Source organism: Muscardinus avellanarius (assembly GCF_963383645.1).
Source record: "Muscardinus avellanarius genome assembly, chromosome: 2".
NCBI classification, from domain to species: Eukaryota; Metazoa; Chordata; class Mammalia; order Rodentia; family Gliridae; genus Muscardinus; species Muscardinus avellanarius.
In genome coordinates this window covers 39,111,818-39,127,645 of record NC_137787.1, presented here as the reverse complement: position 1 = coordinate 39,127,645, position 15,828 = coordinate 39,111,818, and the positions used below count along the sequence as shown (strand labels likewise).

At 39.8% G+C, this 15,828-nt stretch overlaps 1 protein-coding gene across 2 annotated transcripts in view; it reads right to left on the bottom strand.

The window, feature by feature from the left end:
• The window catches only part of SATB2 (SATB homeobox 2), a gene marked incomplete at its 5' end in the record, with an annotated part of 179,088 nt that overhangs the window by 28,266 nt on the left and 134,994 nt on the right, over window positions 1-15,828 (bottom strand). For both annotated transcript variants that reach the window (XM_080719979.1, XM_080719978.1), the window contains one exon: window positions 4,997-5,194. In XM_080719979.1, the coding sequence (XP_080576105.1) occupies window positions 4,997-5,194 (198 nt within the window). The remainder of the gene's footprint in view (window positions 1-4,996; window positions 5,195-15,828) is intronic.

The following is a 15,828-nucleotide window of genomic DNA, read 5'->3' as shown; positions in this document are numbered from 1 at the left end:
TGTTGAGCAGCAATTCCAAAGAGTCAAGGTATTACACTGGTTTCTGGCTGTCACTAGCCAGGTCTCACATTCCTACTGAATGTAGGACATGACATTAGAAAACAAGAACTCATCATGAAACCTCACAGCAGCAAGCTCAGGATTCCCACGCTTACAAAATAACCCATGGAAATCTGCGGTGGAAAATACAATAAAGCCATAAAAGCAAAACTACACTCACACAAACGATTTTTCAAATGCTCCCACTCGGAGACCTAGTTGGAGTTCAAGAGGTCTTCTTTCTTGTCTACAGCTTTCGGTGAGAAGTATGGCTGGAGGAAAGACTGGCCTGGATGCCAAAAATGCCTGTTTTCATTCAGCTGGTGATCCTGGCTTCAGGCAATGTCCAAGTACTGCTCTGGTTTTTCCAGTTGTAAAATGAAGTTGGTAATAATGAATACCCTGACCTAGCTAGTTTTGATACTAAGATGAGGAGATCCTTTCACTACAGGGTCTCGGGTCATAATAACCAACAGGAAGGAAATGGCTACAACCATAAGAAATAATTTTGTCCCTAATCTTTCAGAGCAAAAACAAACAAAAAAACAATTTTTTATAATGTTTTGGTTGCAGGTCTATTTGCTGTATCACTTCTCACCTCTATTGATTTTATTTTCTCCACTTGGACTAGAAACATGATGTAGATTAGTATTTTTCAATACCCACTGGCCATTATGATGCCCCCCAAGGAGGATCTTTAGGCATTCTTTTCCTAAGCATCTCTCCTCTTCATACAATTTTAATACCAGAGACATAATGAACATCTGTATCTCTCTGGAGGACCACAAGCCATCGGAAATTTAAGACTTTTATGCTCCAAAGAAATAATTTTCACTTCCTAGCAGTGAGAGTGCCTTCACTGTGGATCCCTGGTATGAATGGATTCAGCTTACAAAGTATGTTCAGAGCCCAGAAAAAGAGATATTTCTCAACGATACTTAAACAGGGCTTCTGAAGAGATTTTGAATACCTAGAGAAGCCAATGTGAAAGCTACACATCCCTGGACTGATTTCCCCAGGAGAAGCCACTTCAGCCTTTCGGACGGCTGACTCCTTCAGGCCAAGACTCAGGGGCTCACGATGCCTCTGAGTGGCTGAAGCCCAGCGTGGTCTCAACTGCAGTCGTGCTTCATCTCTGCAGTGAGACTTCACCAAATGTGTATGTATTGGTAAGTATGCAAAGGATTATGTTAGGTATCAGGATTATAAACGGGAAATGCTGTGTAACAGCTACTATCAAAGGAATCAGGGCCGGGGGAAGGCACTTGTGGTTTTGGCATGGTAACTTTGGATATGAAGATGGAGTCATGGGGCCCGGTGACTTTACAGAGGCCAAGTGACATGAGGAGGCAAAGCCCTCATGAAGTAGACGAGCTGTCTGGGCATCAGCCCAGAAGGTGTGTGATGGCGCTCTCAGCAGCAGGATGGTTGAGTGGTGTCCTATGAGAAGAGGAGCTTCAGCCATAGGAGCCTGCGTCAGATTTTCTGATCAGTCTTACTGTGAAATCTCCTGACTTTTAAATGTGGGCTTACTTTTTTTTTTTTTGAGGGGTGGGGGAGAATTAGGGACTGAACCCAGAGGCATTCTACCTCCAAGCTATTCCCCCAGCTTTATTTTATTTTTTATTTTGAAACAGGGTCTAACTAAGTTCCTGAGGGTCTCATTAAGTTGCTAAGGCTAGCCTTGAATCTGCAACTTTCCTGTCTCCACCTCCCAAGTACTGGGATTACAGGCGAGTGCTACCACACCTGGCTACATTTTCCCCCTCCCCCTGTAGTACAGTAGATTGGACCCAGGGTTGTTCTACCTCTGAGCTACATCATCAGCTCTTTTATATTTTTTTTTTTTGCTTTTAAACAGGATCTTGCTAGGTTACTGAGAGTTTCACTATGTTGCTGAGGCTGTCCTCAAACCTGCAATCCTCTTGTCTCAGCCTCCCAACTACTGGGATTACAGGCATGTACCTCCATGCCTGGCTTTGCTACATTTTTAAATCCTTATGGACTTAAAAGAAACTTATCTTCAGGCACTATAAGACTGCCCACTTGTGAATTCTATTTGCACATAATCAGCAATAAAAACGTCCTCTCTTCTGTGTGAAGAGTCTGTGACTCTAAGAGGTTCAAAACCAGCCCAGAAAGTACCAAGTGAAAAAGGTACTCGAAGCTCCCTCTGTGGTCTGGTACATCAGAGGGGTCCCAATTCAACAGATTAATCTGGTGAGTCCTTGGGCACAAAGATCACCACCCCATATTTTCACCATTTAGTGAAAACCAAGGACTAGTGTGCCCGAATTACCCAGAGAAATGACAACTGCACTTTTCCATAAGCACTGTAGGGAGGGCTTCTCTGTATTTTATAATCCTGCATAACATAAGATGCTTTTCATCACTACCAATTTTATTCTTCTTAACATTTCAGTGATGGCGCATTTTCTAACTAGACAAAATGCAACATCGCCAAACTAGTATTATCCAACATATGAAATTTAAAATTCCTAAAACACATCATTTATTTCTCTAAAATTGTAGCTGATATAAGGGCATAAGTGGATTCCAACACGAGGCAAGTAGTTTGGCTCTTGAAAAACTACAGGCATTTTTAGGGGTGTGGTATCTTTTCCGGTACAGCCCTGTCTGATTCACAGGGGCTGCGCCAGTGGTGGTCTTTGGTCTTAGGAATTCTGGAATTCTGGTTCCAGTTATGTTTCCTCATTCCCGTATTATGTCTGCAACAAATAATTAATTCCCAGCTTTGTATTTTGTTGACAAACATAAATTCAGCAAAGCTGTGTCACTCAGGGACAGGTACAATATAGACAAAAATAGACTGCACTGAAAGGTGTCATGGTGGTGATGAGATCAAGTTCAGTGACAAGGGCAAACTCAAAGAAGAGAAAATCAATTGCCTTACGTACAAATGCTTTAGCTAAAACCCAAGTTATACAAACACGATTTTACAGAATAAGTGAATTTCTCTTAGTGATAGCAGAAGTTTATAGCCGCAAAGTGTTGAAAACTAAAGGGGAAAATTACAGACTGATTCTTGCTCAGCCATTAGAGACAGTCAACACACTCTGGCTCTGACACACTAACATAACAGATAATAAAACCCACCAAGAAATTTGATGTCTTCTAATAATATTTACTTCATTCAAACTGGTCAATTGTAAGACAAAACATTAAGCTAAATATCCTTTTAGCTATTCAAATATGGGCGCACATAGATAATAGTTTCTGGACAAGAAGCATTATCCAGATGAAGGGGTCCCTGATCATTACAGAATGCATCTTCACATTTTATTTCAAATTTCTCCAACTTTCCCTCTTCATCATAGTAGTATGATTGAAACAGGCCTGTTCTCCTTCCTGCATTGAACTTGTATGAACCCTGAATAGGAAGTCTATGCAACATTAATAGTTTCCCAAAGGCAGGCTTTGGCCTTGTGTTGGTTCAAGACAGAGGTCTGGGCATTTTACATCAAAATGAGGAAAAAAAGCGGGGGGGGGGGTGAGAGATGACAGTGAATTTTACACATGGTCAAATTTATATAGTTTGTATGGTCTTTTGTCTAAGGTTATTCCATTAATTTGTTTGATACTTAGGAATATTATATTTTATTAAATAATACCCATAACAAATGGGAGCTTCCTTTGGCTTTTTAAAATAAATGTACTTTCTAAAATGAAAGATTAGCAAATCTATATTGGATCCCTCTTTCACTTTAAGGAATAAAACCTCAAGGTCAGAAAACCACTGTTTTGTGTGACTCCGTGTATCGTATCTGTAGGGCGGTGCCCTGGTGCTGAGATGAGGCCCCAGCCGGGAGGAGGCTAGGTCCTAGAGATGAACCTGGTGGCTCTGCCACCCACTAACTCTGCGCCCATATCACCTGCCCACCCTGGGTCCGCGTAGACACATGGAAGGATCCATGACTACGACAGTTTGGGCAGTTCACTTGGTGAGTTTGACCTTTGAAACTAACCAATGGTGTCAAGAAACCACTGACTGAAATATCAATATTTGGATGAAAAGTAACCTGATGGATCTCTTTAACTACCCGCTTCTTCCCCAGGCATGAAGGTGAAGCGGAGGCAAAGGAAACATAGAAACCCTGGGGTGTATTCCAACACATCCTCACTGCCTCTCCAAATCTTACCTCACCCTCCCTCCACTCTCCGCACACGTGTACTCTTGCCTCACCCGTCCTCTTCTACACAGAGGGAGGTTCAGAGAGAGACCGGACAGGGTCCTCTGTGGTGGCAGCTAGGACTGATGTCACTGGGCACGGGACTGAGCCAACTCACGGGCAAAACTCTAGGGAGGCTTGCCATGGAAGCCCTGGTTACTGCTTCCTGAAAGTGACTGATTGCAGATTACAGAGAGCGTTGGTACACTCGGTTTCTTTCAGAAAGCAGTATTGTTTGTTTCAATGAGAGCAAAATGAAGCCAACAAAGCACACCACCCAAATGAAGGCAGATTCCTACAAGAGGGAGCCGAGCCAGAGACCTTCACCTGAAAACTGTCACAACTTCTCCCAAAGAGTCCTCTCGGCTCAAAGATACTCCTCAGATCACGTGACTATTGCTTTTTCATTCCTAATCAAATGTTCCTTGAGCAATTTTGGATGAGAAAACTACTTCAGTTTTTTCTTCTAATAAGGAGTATGAGTTCTGATTGGGAGATTTATTTCTCCACCAGAGCTCTGGTGTCACAGCCTCACGAGCAACCCATTCTAGGGGAAGGAGCTATCTGTGGCACTGGATAGCTCAGTCATTTTTCTCTATGTAGGTACATGCACACGCGCGTGCGTGCACACACACACACACACACACACACACACACACACACACACACACAGCCCACTGTGACAACAGGCTTCTCTGTCCTTGGGAGTTGCTGCCCTGTGAGCCTTTGACCTAGGCATCAGCTCAGGCGGGGGTGGGGGAGCTGACCTGCACTGGCTCAGGTGGGAGCTGGACCACATGCTGCATGCGCTCACTGTGGTGGTGCCTGGATTCCTCCTCGTAGATCACATCCCTCTCATGCTGGGGGAGGTTCAGGAAGCGGCGGATAGTACAGAGGTTCTCCCAGAGGGTGCGGTTTTCTGGGCTTGGGTTTTCCTTCCAGCGGAGCAGTTCGCAGAGCCAGCCCTAGAGAGAGGAGGTCACCTGAGTTAGCCTGCTGAGTGCAGAGCAGATGAGCGGGGCCTGAACTTGAGTCACCTGCCCTCAGGCTTCTTCACATTTTTCTGTCAAAACCGTTCCCACCAACCTGGAGAGGTTCTGAAACAGTCTGACTGTAAAAACCAACCAGTGACCACACAGGTGCTTATGCCAATGGCCAAGAATCTCACCCTTGTCGTTCATCATCCTTCCTCTATACAGTCTTAATTATATTCTCGATTACATATCCCCTATATATTCTTTATTTCAGATTTTTTTATTAAACAAAGAAAGCCAAGCATGGTGGTACACGCCTGTAATCTCAGTATTTGGAAGGTTGCGAAAGAAGGATTGTGGGATTGATGCCAGTCTTCACATTTAGGAAGGATCTCAGCAACTTAGCAAGACCCTGCTTCCCAATAAAAATAAAAATAGGGCTGAGAGTATAGCTCAGAGCTAGAATGCCCCTAGGTTCAATTCCCCAGTACAAAAAAAAAAAAAAAAAAAAACCAAAAAACTTTTTAGTTATTGAAGATTACAGTTATTCAGTTCTTAGGAAAAAGTAAGTTATATTGGTCAGCTACAGTTTGTATGAATTACCCATCTAGCTAGTATTCTGATCTAAAAGTAAAGATAAATAAATATCTATGAGATAACAAAGCGGAAGAAAGAAAAAAAAAGTCTAGTGTAAATAGCATTAAATTTTCTAGGGAGAAAACACTTAAGATCATTAGGAACTCGGTATGATAGAAACAATAGCATTACTTCAAAAGAAAACAAAATGTACATTCTCTCAATCTCTGAATGCCTGGGGCTCTAGGCCCTCTTGACCGTCACCTTCCACCAGGGCTGCACCTGCAGGAAGGTAGCCATTCGGCTGGGTCACACCTGCAAATGTCTGCCTCCCAACTCTGGTATCCGGATGTTCTCTCTCTCGCAACTGCATGAGAAAGAAAATGTAATGCAAATAATGATGGATTATATGAAAATAATACAGGGGATGCTGTCAACATCGCTCACTGACTCATGTCAAAATATTTTACCCAGTAGCTTTCTACCCATCATTTCTAAGCTACATCGCTAATTTTAAAAAACAAGAACTGTCCCACGTCATGCTTTTTGAATAAGAAGAAAAAAATTTTTTCTAAACAGGTGCATAAACCAACACAATCGATTTTGTGAAAAATAAATCCCAAACCTCAACAAATTCTATATCATAACTTGCACACCAATGAAAGTTCCTGACACGCATCATAAAAACCCCATATAATATCATAAGCTGTTGTTTGTCTAACTCTCCACTGTGTCTTCTGCCTTTACCCAAAAAAAGGCAAGATTTGATTATCTCCGCTGCACCAGCCAAGACAGCAACACCAGCTGTTCTCATTGTGCAGCCTCTTCCTCGCGGCCTCCATGTTAATAACCTGATCATTCCATTTTCTCCTTCAACTGCCGGCTGCAGCACCGCGAAGAGACAAAAACCCAGGCCCATCTGCAGCAGCTGTAGGCACTGAACTGTGAAGCCACTGGGGATTTATAAACTAATCTGTAACACAACACTGCCTTGTTTTTACAAGTGAGAGGCCACATTTGCGCAGACCTGATCTTTTCTTGCAATAAACTGGGAGCTTGGGAGAGTTAGAGGGTTAGGAAGAATGAAAACAAGATATCTTACCCTTTGCTTGAAAAAAAAAATTTCTGAGCACTTTCATAGACTCTTAAAATTTTTTTCATTAAGAGACAGGTAATGGTTAATTTTTAAGGTGCCATGGATATAAGAAGTGAAGATAATTTTTTTATCCCTACCAGAAGATAAACTATATTTCTTTAAAAAAAAAATCCCTTGGTCCCATGGTGTTTCCTCAAGGGCTTCTTCATACAAAGGAAAGAATTTTGAAATGGAAAATAAACCATCTGTGGAAAAAAATAAGCTCCTATTTCTCTGTCTTTTCATAGATCTGAATAAGTCTCCAACTGAACTCTTTCAAATGTTTCAAACAGGTATGTTTAACATCTCCCAGGGGAGGCGAGAGCATGGAGACCAATCATTGAACAGAAAATAAAAACAAAAACCTACATCTGTTAAAAAAATAAAGTCCTGAGATAGCCAGACCTTAAGGAAGACAGCACCTGCTGTTCGCTTGAGGGGTGAATTGCATTGTGGGAAGCCGCAGCTTGAAAGGAGACAGGTGACAGCTGAGTGGTATCTCCACTTATGACACTTGGAATGTCTCGCACAACATTCATTGCCACATTTGATTTATATGCACTGTTATAATCTGCACTCATTACGATCACTTAGAACAACACTGCCGGCCTCGTTATGGACTGCACGCTGCCTGCCGTCAGTCTTTAAGAAGTGTGGTGCTCAATTTGCCCACTGACATGCAAGGTCTTGACCTTGAAGCTATTAGGGAGCGGATTAGACACAAGTGTGATCATGTGTGCAGACATAAGCAAACCAAATTAATTTCTGGCATAGGGAAGGAGCCAACAAGACCCTGTTCTTAGGGCACCAGAGAACTTCTCAAATCCCTGATGGAGCTGAGCTAATAGCATGTTTAAGGGAACCCGGTTTTGAAGATGAAGCACATTCATGGTATTTAGAGGGTTATTAATCTCGTTTCCCCACAAAGTGTTTGCTTGGCTGATCAGATTAAGGGATGGAGCCTTCAACGGCACACCCCCACAGCAGCAGGCCCTAAGAAATCTGTGATACTTCACAGCCTTGGACATATTGCACCATGTGTACCCAGCTGCTTCAATAATTAGCTTATGAATGTATCAGCTGGTTCTGTGATTTTTATAAATAATAACTAACCTACAGAGCAGAAAGATTGTGGAGTCTTTCCATAGCACAAAATCGTAAGGTGTGCCTGACTCTGCCTTGCTCCTGTACCAAATGCAGTACCCCCACTAGCAGAGCTCCTGTGATGCCGCTTATAAATATTTATTTTGTATCTGAAATGGCAATGGATTTTTTTGTCAGTTTTCTTCACAGCAGCCATGATTTGCTTTCTCCTCGCTCTGACTCACTCACTCACTCCCCATATTTGTGTGCTTATCTTCAGGACATCTATTCTTCCACTTCACTTACCGTCTCACCTACCATCTTTTATTTCACGTGATCCTGCCAGCAGCCCATTTGGGATGCTTATCTCTGTTTTCTCAATAGGGTCTCTTATTAGCTTGTTTGAGGGCTAATGCATGTGTGAGAAGGAGCCACGCTGTTGCATGAATACACATGTGTGTAAATTGTGAGTAAACCCATCACAGAAAAGAGAAAGGGTCCCCATGTCAGAATTTTTTCATTTATATAATTTTTGCATGCCATCCAAAAAAGTTTTGCAGTATCAGGCAAAAAAAAAAGTGTAAATGTCAAATAAAACAGTGACAGATGACAGTATTCTCTATTGAATAGCACTGTTTCTGTCGTGCATGTTCAATGGGAACTCATGAATTATTAATAAACAAATCTCCTTTTTCTGTTAAAAATCTCAAGTAGGTTTTTTGTTGTTGTTCCCTATGTGTTATGTGGAGCATTCCAGGAGAATTATTTTCATTTCAGAAATACTGATATAGTAATCATCTGATTCCCAGCCTTGGCCGGGTCTGTGAGTGGGCACCATGAACTATAAACTATATACTGTTCTGTGGTTTCTCTTTTAGTTTGGTTGTAAGTTTTGACTAGAGGATGGCTGAATATTTATATAATCAATTTAGCTAGACTTTAAAACTGAGACTAAGAGAGTTATAAGTATTTGAGCATGGCTAAAAAGTACACAGAGTATTAATCTAGGAGCCCTGAAACCTGACTGCTAAGTTCCTGCTCTGTCATGAATAACTGGATAACCTTTGAATAAGTGACTATGATTCTATGTACTTAACCATAAAAGGAGGAGTTCACAAAAGGTGGTCTCTTAGTTCTCCTTCAGTTCCACTTTGTATGTTCTGTTACCTTGCTATCTGGAATAAGTAGCAGATTATAATTGGAAATTAGGGTAAAAAATACAAAAAAATAAACCACCTTAAACAACTGGTCAAGATCAACATCACTAGTGATGATATAATGGCACCATAATCACTGTGCTAAGATGCACTGCAAATGACACAGTATCATATCTGAGGTGGTCTTGCCCAAAACATATCACCTCAATAAAATCATGAGAAAACTTCAGACAAACCCAAATCCAAAGGGGTTTGACAAAATAATCATTGAGTACCTTTCAAAAGTGGCAGGGTTATAAAATAAAAGGAAATTAGAAATAACTCCAGACTGAAAAAAAGTATGAAAGATTAATAACTAGATGCAATGTGTTTTTTGGATAGGACCTTGGCACGTGCACATACACTGGACATTAGTAGAAAAACTGTAAAAATTAGAATATGGTTATAATTTAGTTAACAGTATCAAAACAATGTTAATTTCCTAGTTTTAATAATTACATTTATGCCAATAATTGGACTATGGTGCTATGAGATGTCAACAGTAAAAGAAGATAGTTGAGAGATATACAATTATTCTTTCCATATTATTTTCGCAACATTTCTGTAAAAATTAATTCAATATAAAATATTTTTAAAGGTTCAAAGTCTACCTTAGAACTTATATAGAAAACATACATGGAGCCCAAGTTAATCATGCCAAGAAATTCATGATTGAAATTTCTTTTACTTTCTATATCAGAAGTCAAAGAAGAAATATAAGTTCAAAGACTGCTTCCTTGCTATCAATGGTTAAAAAGTTCCTGAACGTTCAGTGCATAAGCAAATAATTTCATTAACATCTCATTTTAGCCATCTCATCAGCTTCTTAAACAAATATATTTCCCTCAGTAGAAAAAAACAGCCCTGACCATCCTTTCCAACTATGCAGGTGAGGCGACACTCTACCAATCAAGATCCAGTGTGTTTACAATCCACATATTCCTGAAAAGTTGAATGTCAATCTAAATTTGCCAAGCAAATCATGTTGTAAATGTATTAAGAGTCCTTACTACTTAAAAAATGTCACACTAATTCTTTTTGGAAGATGAGTAGTAACTCCATAGTTTATCTTTCAGTAAATTGATAGTTAAGAGTTACATAAAGGAAGGAACCTCTAGTTCACAATAAAAGGCAAAAATAAGAACTACAGTTGACTCCTATTTTTTCCTCATGACCTCATCCCTCATCAATTCCCATGTTGACCCTGTACTCCAACAATTGCATATTGCTCATGGTCCCCGTAGAAGCTTGGTACATCCCATCTCCTTGATTTTGCCATGTTACCACCTTGGTTGGAATGTCTCCTATCTACACCTCTGATCCCATGAGATTCTGTATTTCAAGGCTCAGCTAGCATGGTCTCATCTGAGCTCCTCTGAGAATTGATTGCTCAATCCTGCGTGAACCCTAAAGCATTCTGTGTATACTCTTTCATAATTTGATGGCCATGACACTTACAGGTGGGTATCTGCATCCCTATCAGAACAGTCAGCTTTTTGATGGGAGAGGAAGGCTGGTTTCTTACTTATTTTAGCATTTGCAGAGCAAATTATGGCCCGTGCACACAGCAGATGCTCTATAGATGCTCATTAGGTTGAAGTGAAATTACTAGAATCTATAGAAAGCCCACAAGAGTATTTTTGCAGTCTCAAGTTCAGAGTTATTATTTAAGAGGAGCACTAATGCCCAGCTGCAATTCTATCAATATTCTAAGGTCTGTTTCCCCATCTCTAATTCATGAACATAATGAAAAATATAGGGTGATCCAATTTTCCCTATTATATGAGTTGAAAACAATGACAAAGTAACATAAGTTAAGTTTATAATCTACTAAGCCCTCACCTGCGTGCCATGCAATGGGCTGGTGCGTGCTCTTACATGTGCTCACACGCTAGCTCTCTCCCTCTCCCTATATATATATATATATCATGCCACTTAACTGTCATGTTTATTTTTTACTTAAAGGGTTGATGGAGATCACCGACAATAGAGTAATTTTGACTATGAAGCAACTGAGAAGTAGTGTCATTATTGAAAACATGCCACCTAACCTGAACTTCATGAGGTAAAGATGATTTCAGTGGGAGAGAGGAAGTGATTTAAAGCACAGTACAAAAATAACATGATCAAGTAATGCAAAAACAGGTAAAATAATTACACCCAGCAAGCTAGAAGCAACTCTGGGTGTGGGTTGGAAGCTAAAGCATATTCTAAAAATAAAGGTAGGTGCCAAGTTATTAAGAATACCATACAAAGAAATTTAACCTTAATCTGATGGGTCCTAGGAGTTACTGAAAGTGTTTTATGACAAAGAATTATCTTTTCTTTGTTTCTCTTCCTCACTCTTTCCATTTTACAAGAAGTGGTAAGAAGACTATGATAAAGTCAATACCGCTTATTCTAAGCTAGATATCTTTTTCTTTCATAGTGAAACAGTATAGCCAACAGTGGCCTGGTAGTGGTAAAGTATATACTTTACACCTTCACTTCCTAGGACTTTGCATCCTAAAAAGAAATAACATAGTGCAGTACACACATGTGTTGCCATTGTTCATTCCATGTGGGAGTTTTTAAAGCTCTCTGGATTAAAAATAAATGAGGAATGGCAAGATCTATTTCACTTATAAAAATTTTAGAGGTTTAAAACTCTCCAAACCTCATAGAACAAAGGATGAGAATATTCAAATGACCTGGGGGTCTACAAAATAATAATACAGCCTAGTTTGAGGGTGGAATCTGTCAGATGTGCACTGGAATCCTAGTTCTGAACCCTTATGCTTAAGTGATATGCAGGGCGGAGGGATGGACCTAGAGGCAGCCTAGAAGAGAAATGGGGTTCTTGTCCATGGTACTGAAACACTGGACACAAAATTACTTATCTGCCCTAGGCCAGGACACTGGTTATGAATCCAACTTCTCCCACTTTTCATGTCTTTTACTTAAAATTTATTTCTGTTTGTGACAAACATTCCAGCTTTTGTTATAATCTCATCATAAATATAAACCAACATTAAACACAAGCTCACAGCTTACTCTGATCCCCAAGAAAGGATAACTTTGTCCCTGTTGAATAAGGCTATAGGTTCTTTGTGGGCAGGGCCTTCTTCTCACCATGACAGTTCTCCTTGATGTGCCTAAGGCAGAGCACATGAGTGGATGCAAGCTACTAAATAGTAAGCAGCCCCCACCCTCCTGCCCCTCTAGGAACTCTAATGAATGAACAAGTCAGTAAATGAACAATTCTTCAGGAGAATGACTCAGGCTTCTTGCAGCAGAAATGTAAAAGGCCATTTACTCACCCACATCTTCAATACAGAAAATGTCAGCATATGTAACCAAAAGGAAATGTTTTCTGAGTGTCTTAAAAGAAAATTCATATTATTAACCACAGTTCGCTTTCTAAATGGAAGCACATGAAGTCCCCAAACAAACTTTTGTAACTGTGAAAGGATTTCTCTTCAGCTGGTTGAGACTCTTCTGAAGTGTGAAATGAGCCAGATAATATTCAGCTCTTGTTTCTTAGCCACCAAATTCTCTTTTCATGAATCCAATAAGTGTCTATTAAAACAAATAAACCCTCTAATGATTCAAGATAACCTAATCAAGAAAACTGGAATAGATAAGAGGCTAAGTACAAGAGAGACCTGTCAAGGGCTTCCATGAATTCCCAACGAGAAGGTCATCTGAACCTGCAAAAAATATGTGCTGCGCATTTGGTTACAGTTCAAGGTTAATTATGTTGTTCCTTGAATGTGGTAAGTAAAAATGATCTGCTTCTTTCTTTTATCTTCCAAAATTGTACACTAACTTCTAAACTGTATTTTCATGGGGACTAATTTTCAGCTGCCTCTGGGCCACCTTACACATGTCTCTCAATTTCTGTGGATATGTTTGCAAATATTTGGTCTGTAACTGAATGCAATGAAAGGTTTATTTAAGAACAACTCTTTAACCTCTCTTATAGAAGCCTCAAGTCAAAGGAGAGTACATTTAATTGTGTTGCCTTCCTTACCATAAATATACAATATATAAATAATTACCCTGAAAACAGCCAATCATATTTTTAAAAAAGAGGGAAAATGTGTCATCTTGTACTTCACTTAATTACTGTAAACACATCAATAGCAAAATGCATTTGGATAACCCATCAAGCAGAAAAAAAACAAACTGTTTCCATTCTTTCACTTAGGGCCCAGATTCTAGCACACCTATAACAGAGCAATGAATACTGGGCATTGGGGTACCTAATAGGTTCATAAGCCAGAGCTGGGGGTTTAGAGCAAAAGAATGAATGAGAGTGTTTTGAAAGATCAAGGTGAGGACGAGAGCACAGCAAGCAAGCAAGGAGGGCCATGCTATCAGGGGTGTAGCTCTGCAAGTGTGTGACCTGGACATAATTCCAGGCACTTATCTGGCTTTACCCTAGTTTTGGCCCTATGAAAAGGACATGATTAAGTACATGCTACAGCAAATGGGTAGGAACCATCCAGAGGTGCCAACATTCTCTAATCTAAGAACCATGGTTTAACACATGGACTCTTTGCAAGAGGGCTGATGAAAGTTCAGAGAGGTGACTTTAATATGGAAGTGAGATTTGCTTCAGAAAAGTCACATGCATCTTCCAAAGGGTACTTGCAATGAATAGGCCGAAAAATTCAACTAAAGGTCTCTGCAGTAAGAATGAGTTTAAAACCTATACAGAGTTTAGTAATGGGTTAAAGATCTTTAATATTTTAAGAATTGCATGTGGGACCAGCACGGTGGCATATGCCTATAATCCCAGCTACTCAGGAGGTCATGGCATGAAGATCACAAGTTTAAAGCCAGGCTGGGTAACTTCAGACCTCGTCTTAAAAATAAAAAAATAAATATCTGCATATGAGTTCTGTGATTAATCATTGATACCTAGGAACTCCAATGAAGCTAGTTTTGATGCATGAAACACTAACATAAAGTGAGGTTTGTGAGAAGAGCCCTATTTTTTATTCTGAGGTCAGATCAAGACTGAGATCCTGTGGGAATTTCTGCTGATGTTCCTTCAAGATATTCTAACCCCTTGAGGTCATGCTGAGAGAAAAAGGATGAAGGCTTTGAAGGGCTTGCCTTGATGTGCAGGCATCACTGCATTGAATGTTCCCTTCATACAACACTGAACATTCTAAGACATTTCTTTACTGTGCATAATAGTGAATAGCAATTTTAGTATAAATATATTATTTTTATATTTGAATTCAACAAGTAGCCCCTGAATTATTGTGTCCATGAAGAGGTAGCCACACAGGCAAGGCCACCCGCCTTACATGCCAAAGACAAATGGCAAAAACAACGTCACTGAGAATATGATGGCACTGCCAACTCACTTTACAGGAGGAATTTCATGGCCTGCACTCCTGTTACTCTTCATACCAGAGACAACAGGACAGCTGCATGTCTATTCCCAATGACTGAGCTGTCCCAGCCCCAATAAAGCCATATCCCCCAGAAGGGGAGAATAACATAAAATAAATGGCAAACCACAAATGGCAAAAAAAAGGCAAAACAAAAAATGGCAAATAAGCAAAATTTTTATTTTTGTGCATTATTTTCTAATATCTAGGAAGCTAAGTAATCAACGTAAATGTACCATTTTATATTTTGTAAATTTTCTCTCCTACATGAAAATCTGCCATGTAAAAAGAATTATAACATTGTTGAATTGTCTATACCAAACCAAGAAATACATTTAATGAAATCTCTATCAAAATCCCAGAGGAACTCTCCATAGAAATAAAGAAAACAATCCTAAAATATGTATGTCGATAAACCCCAAATCAACATGGACTTTATGTAATCCCTTCACTATTCCAGTGGTTGGGGATGGAGGGATGTAGTGCATGCTCAGCCCTGGGTGCAGTTGCAGCATGAAAGAATGAGAAAGGGGAAGGAGAAAGAGAGGAAGGGAAAGAAAGAGCGGAATGAATTCCAGTAGTTACGGACAGAAATTAAAAAATGAATCCTAAAATTCACATAGAACCACAAAGAACCTTGAATAGTCAAAGCAATACTGAGAATGAAAGACAAACTTTCATTTTCTTGATTTAACTTTATATTACAAAGCTAAATGTTACAAAACAATACAGTACTGGCATAAAAACAGAAACATAGACTGATGGGATAAGGAAATAAAATCAAGAGCCCAGAAATATATCCAAATATATACAATCAATTGATTTTTGGCCAAGGCACCAAGAGAACACAATGGAAAAAGAATTGTTTCTTTAATAAACAGCACTGAGAAAATTGGTTTTCCACATACTTGCAAACTACATATCTCATTAGGAGCTAATATTAAAAAGTTATAATGAACTCTTACAATTCAAGAGCAGAATAACAAATTATTCTAATTAGAAAATAAAGAAGATGGCTGTGGTGGTGCACACCTATAATCCCAGTACTTGGGAGGCTGAGACAGGAGGATTGCAGGTTTGCAACTAACCTCAGCAACTTAGTGGGGACCTCAGCAACTTAGCAAGACCCTGTTTCAAAACAAAAACTAAAATAGGCTTGAACAAAGGATCTGAATAACTCTCCAAAAGGGCCAGGATATACATGAAAGAGGGATCAACATCACTAATCTTCAGGGAAATGAGAACTGA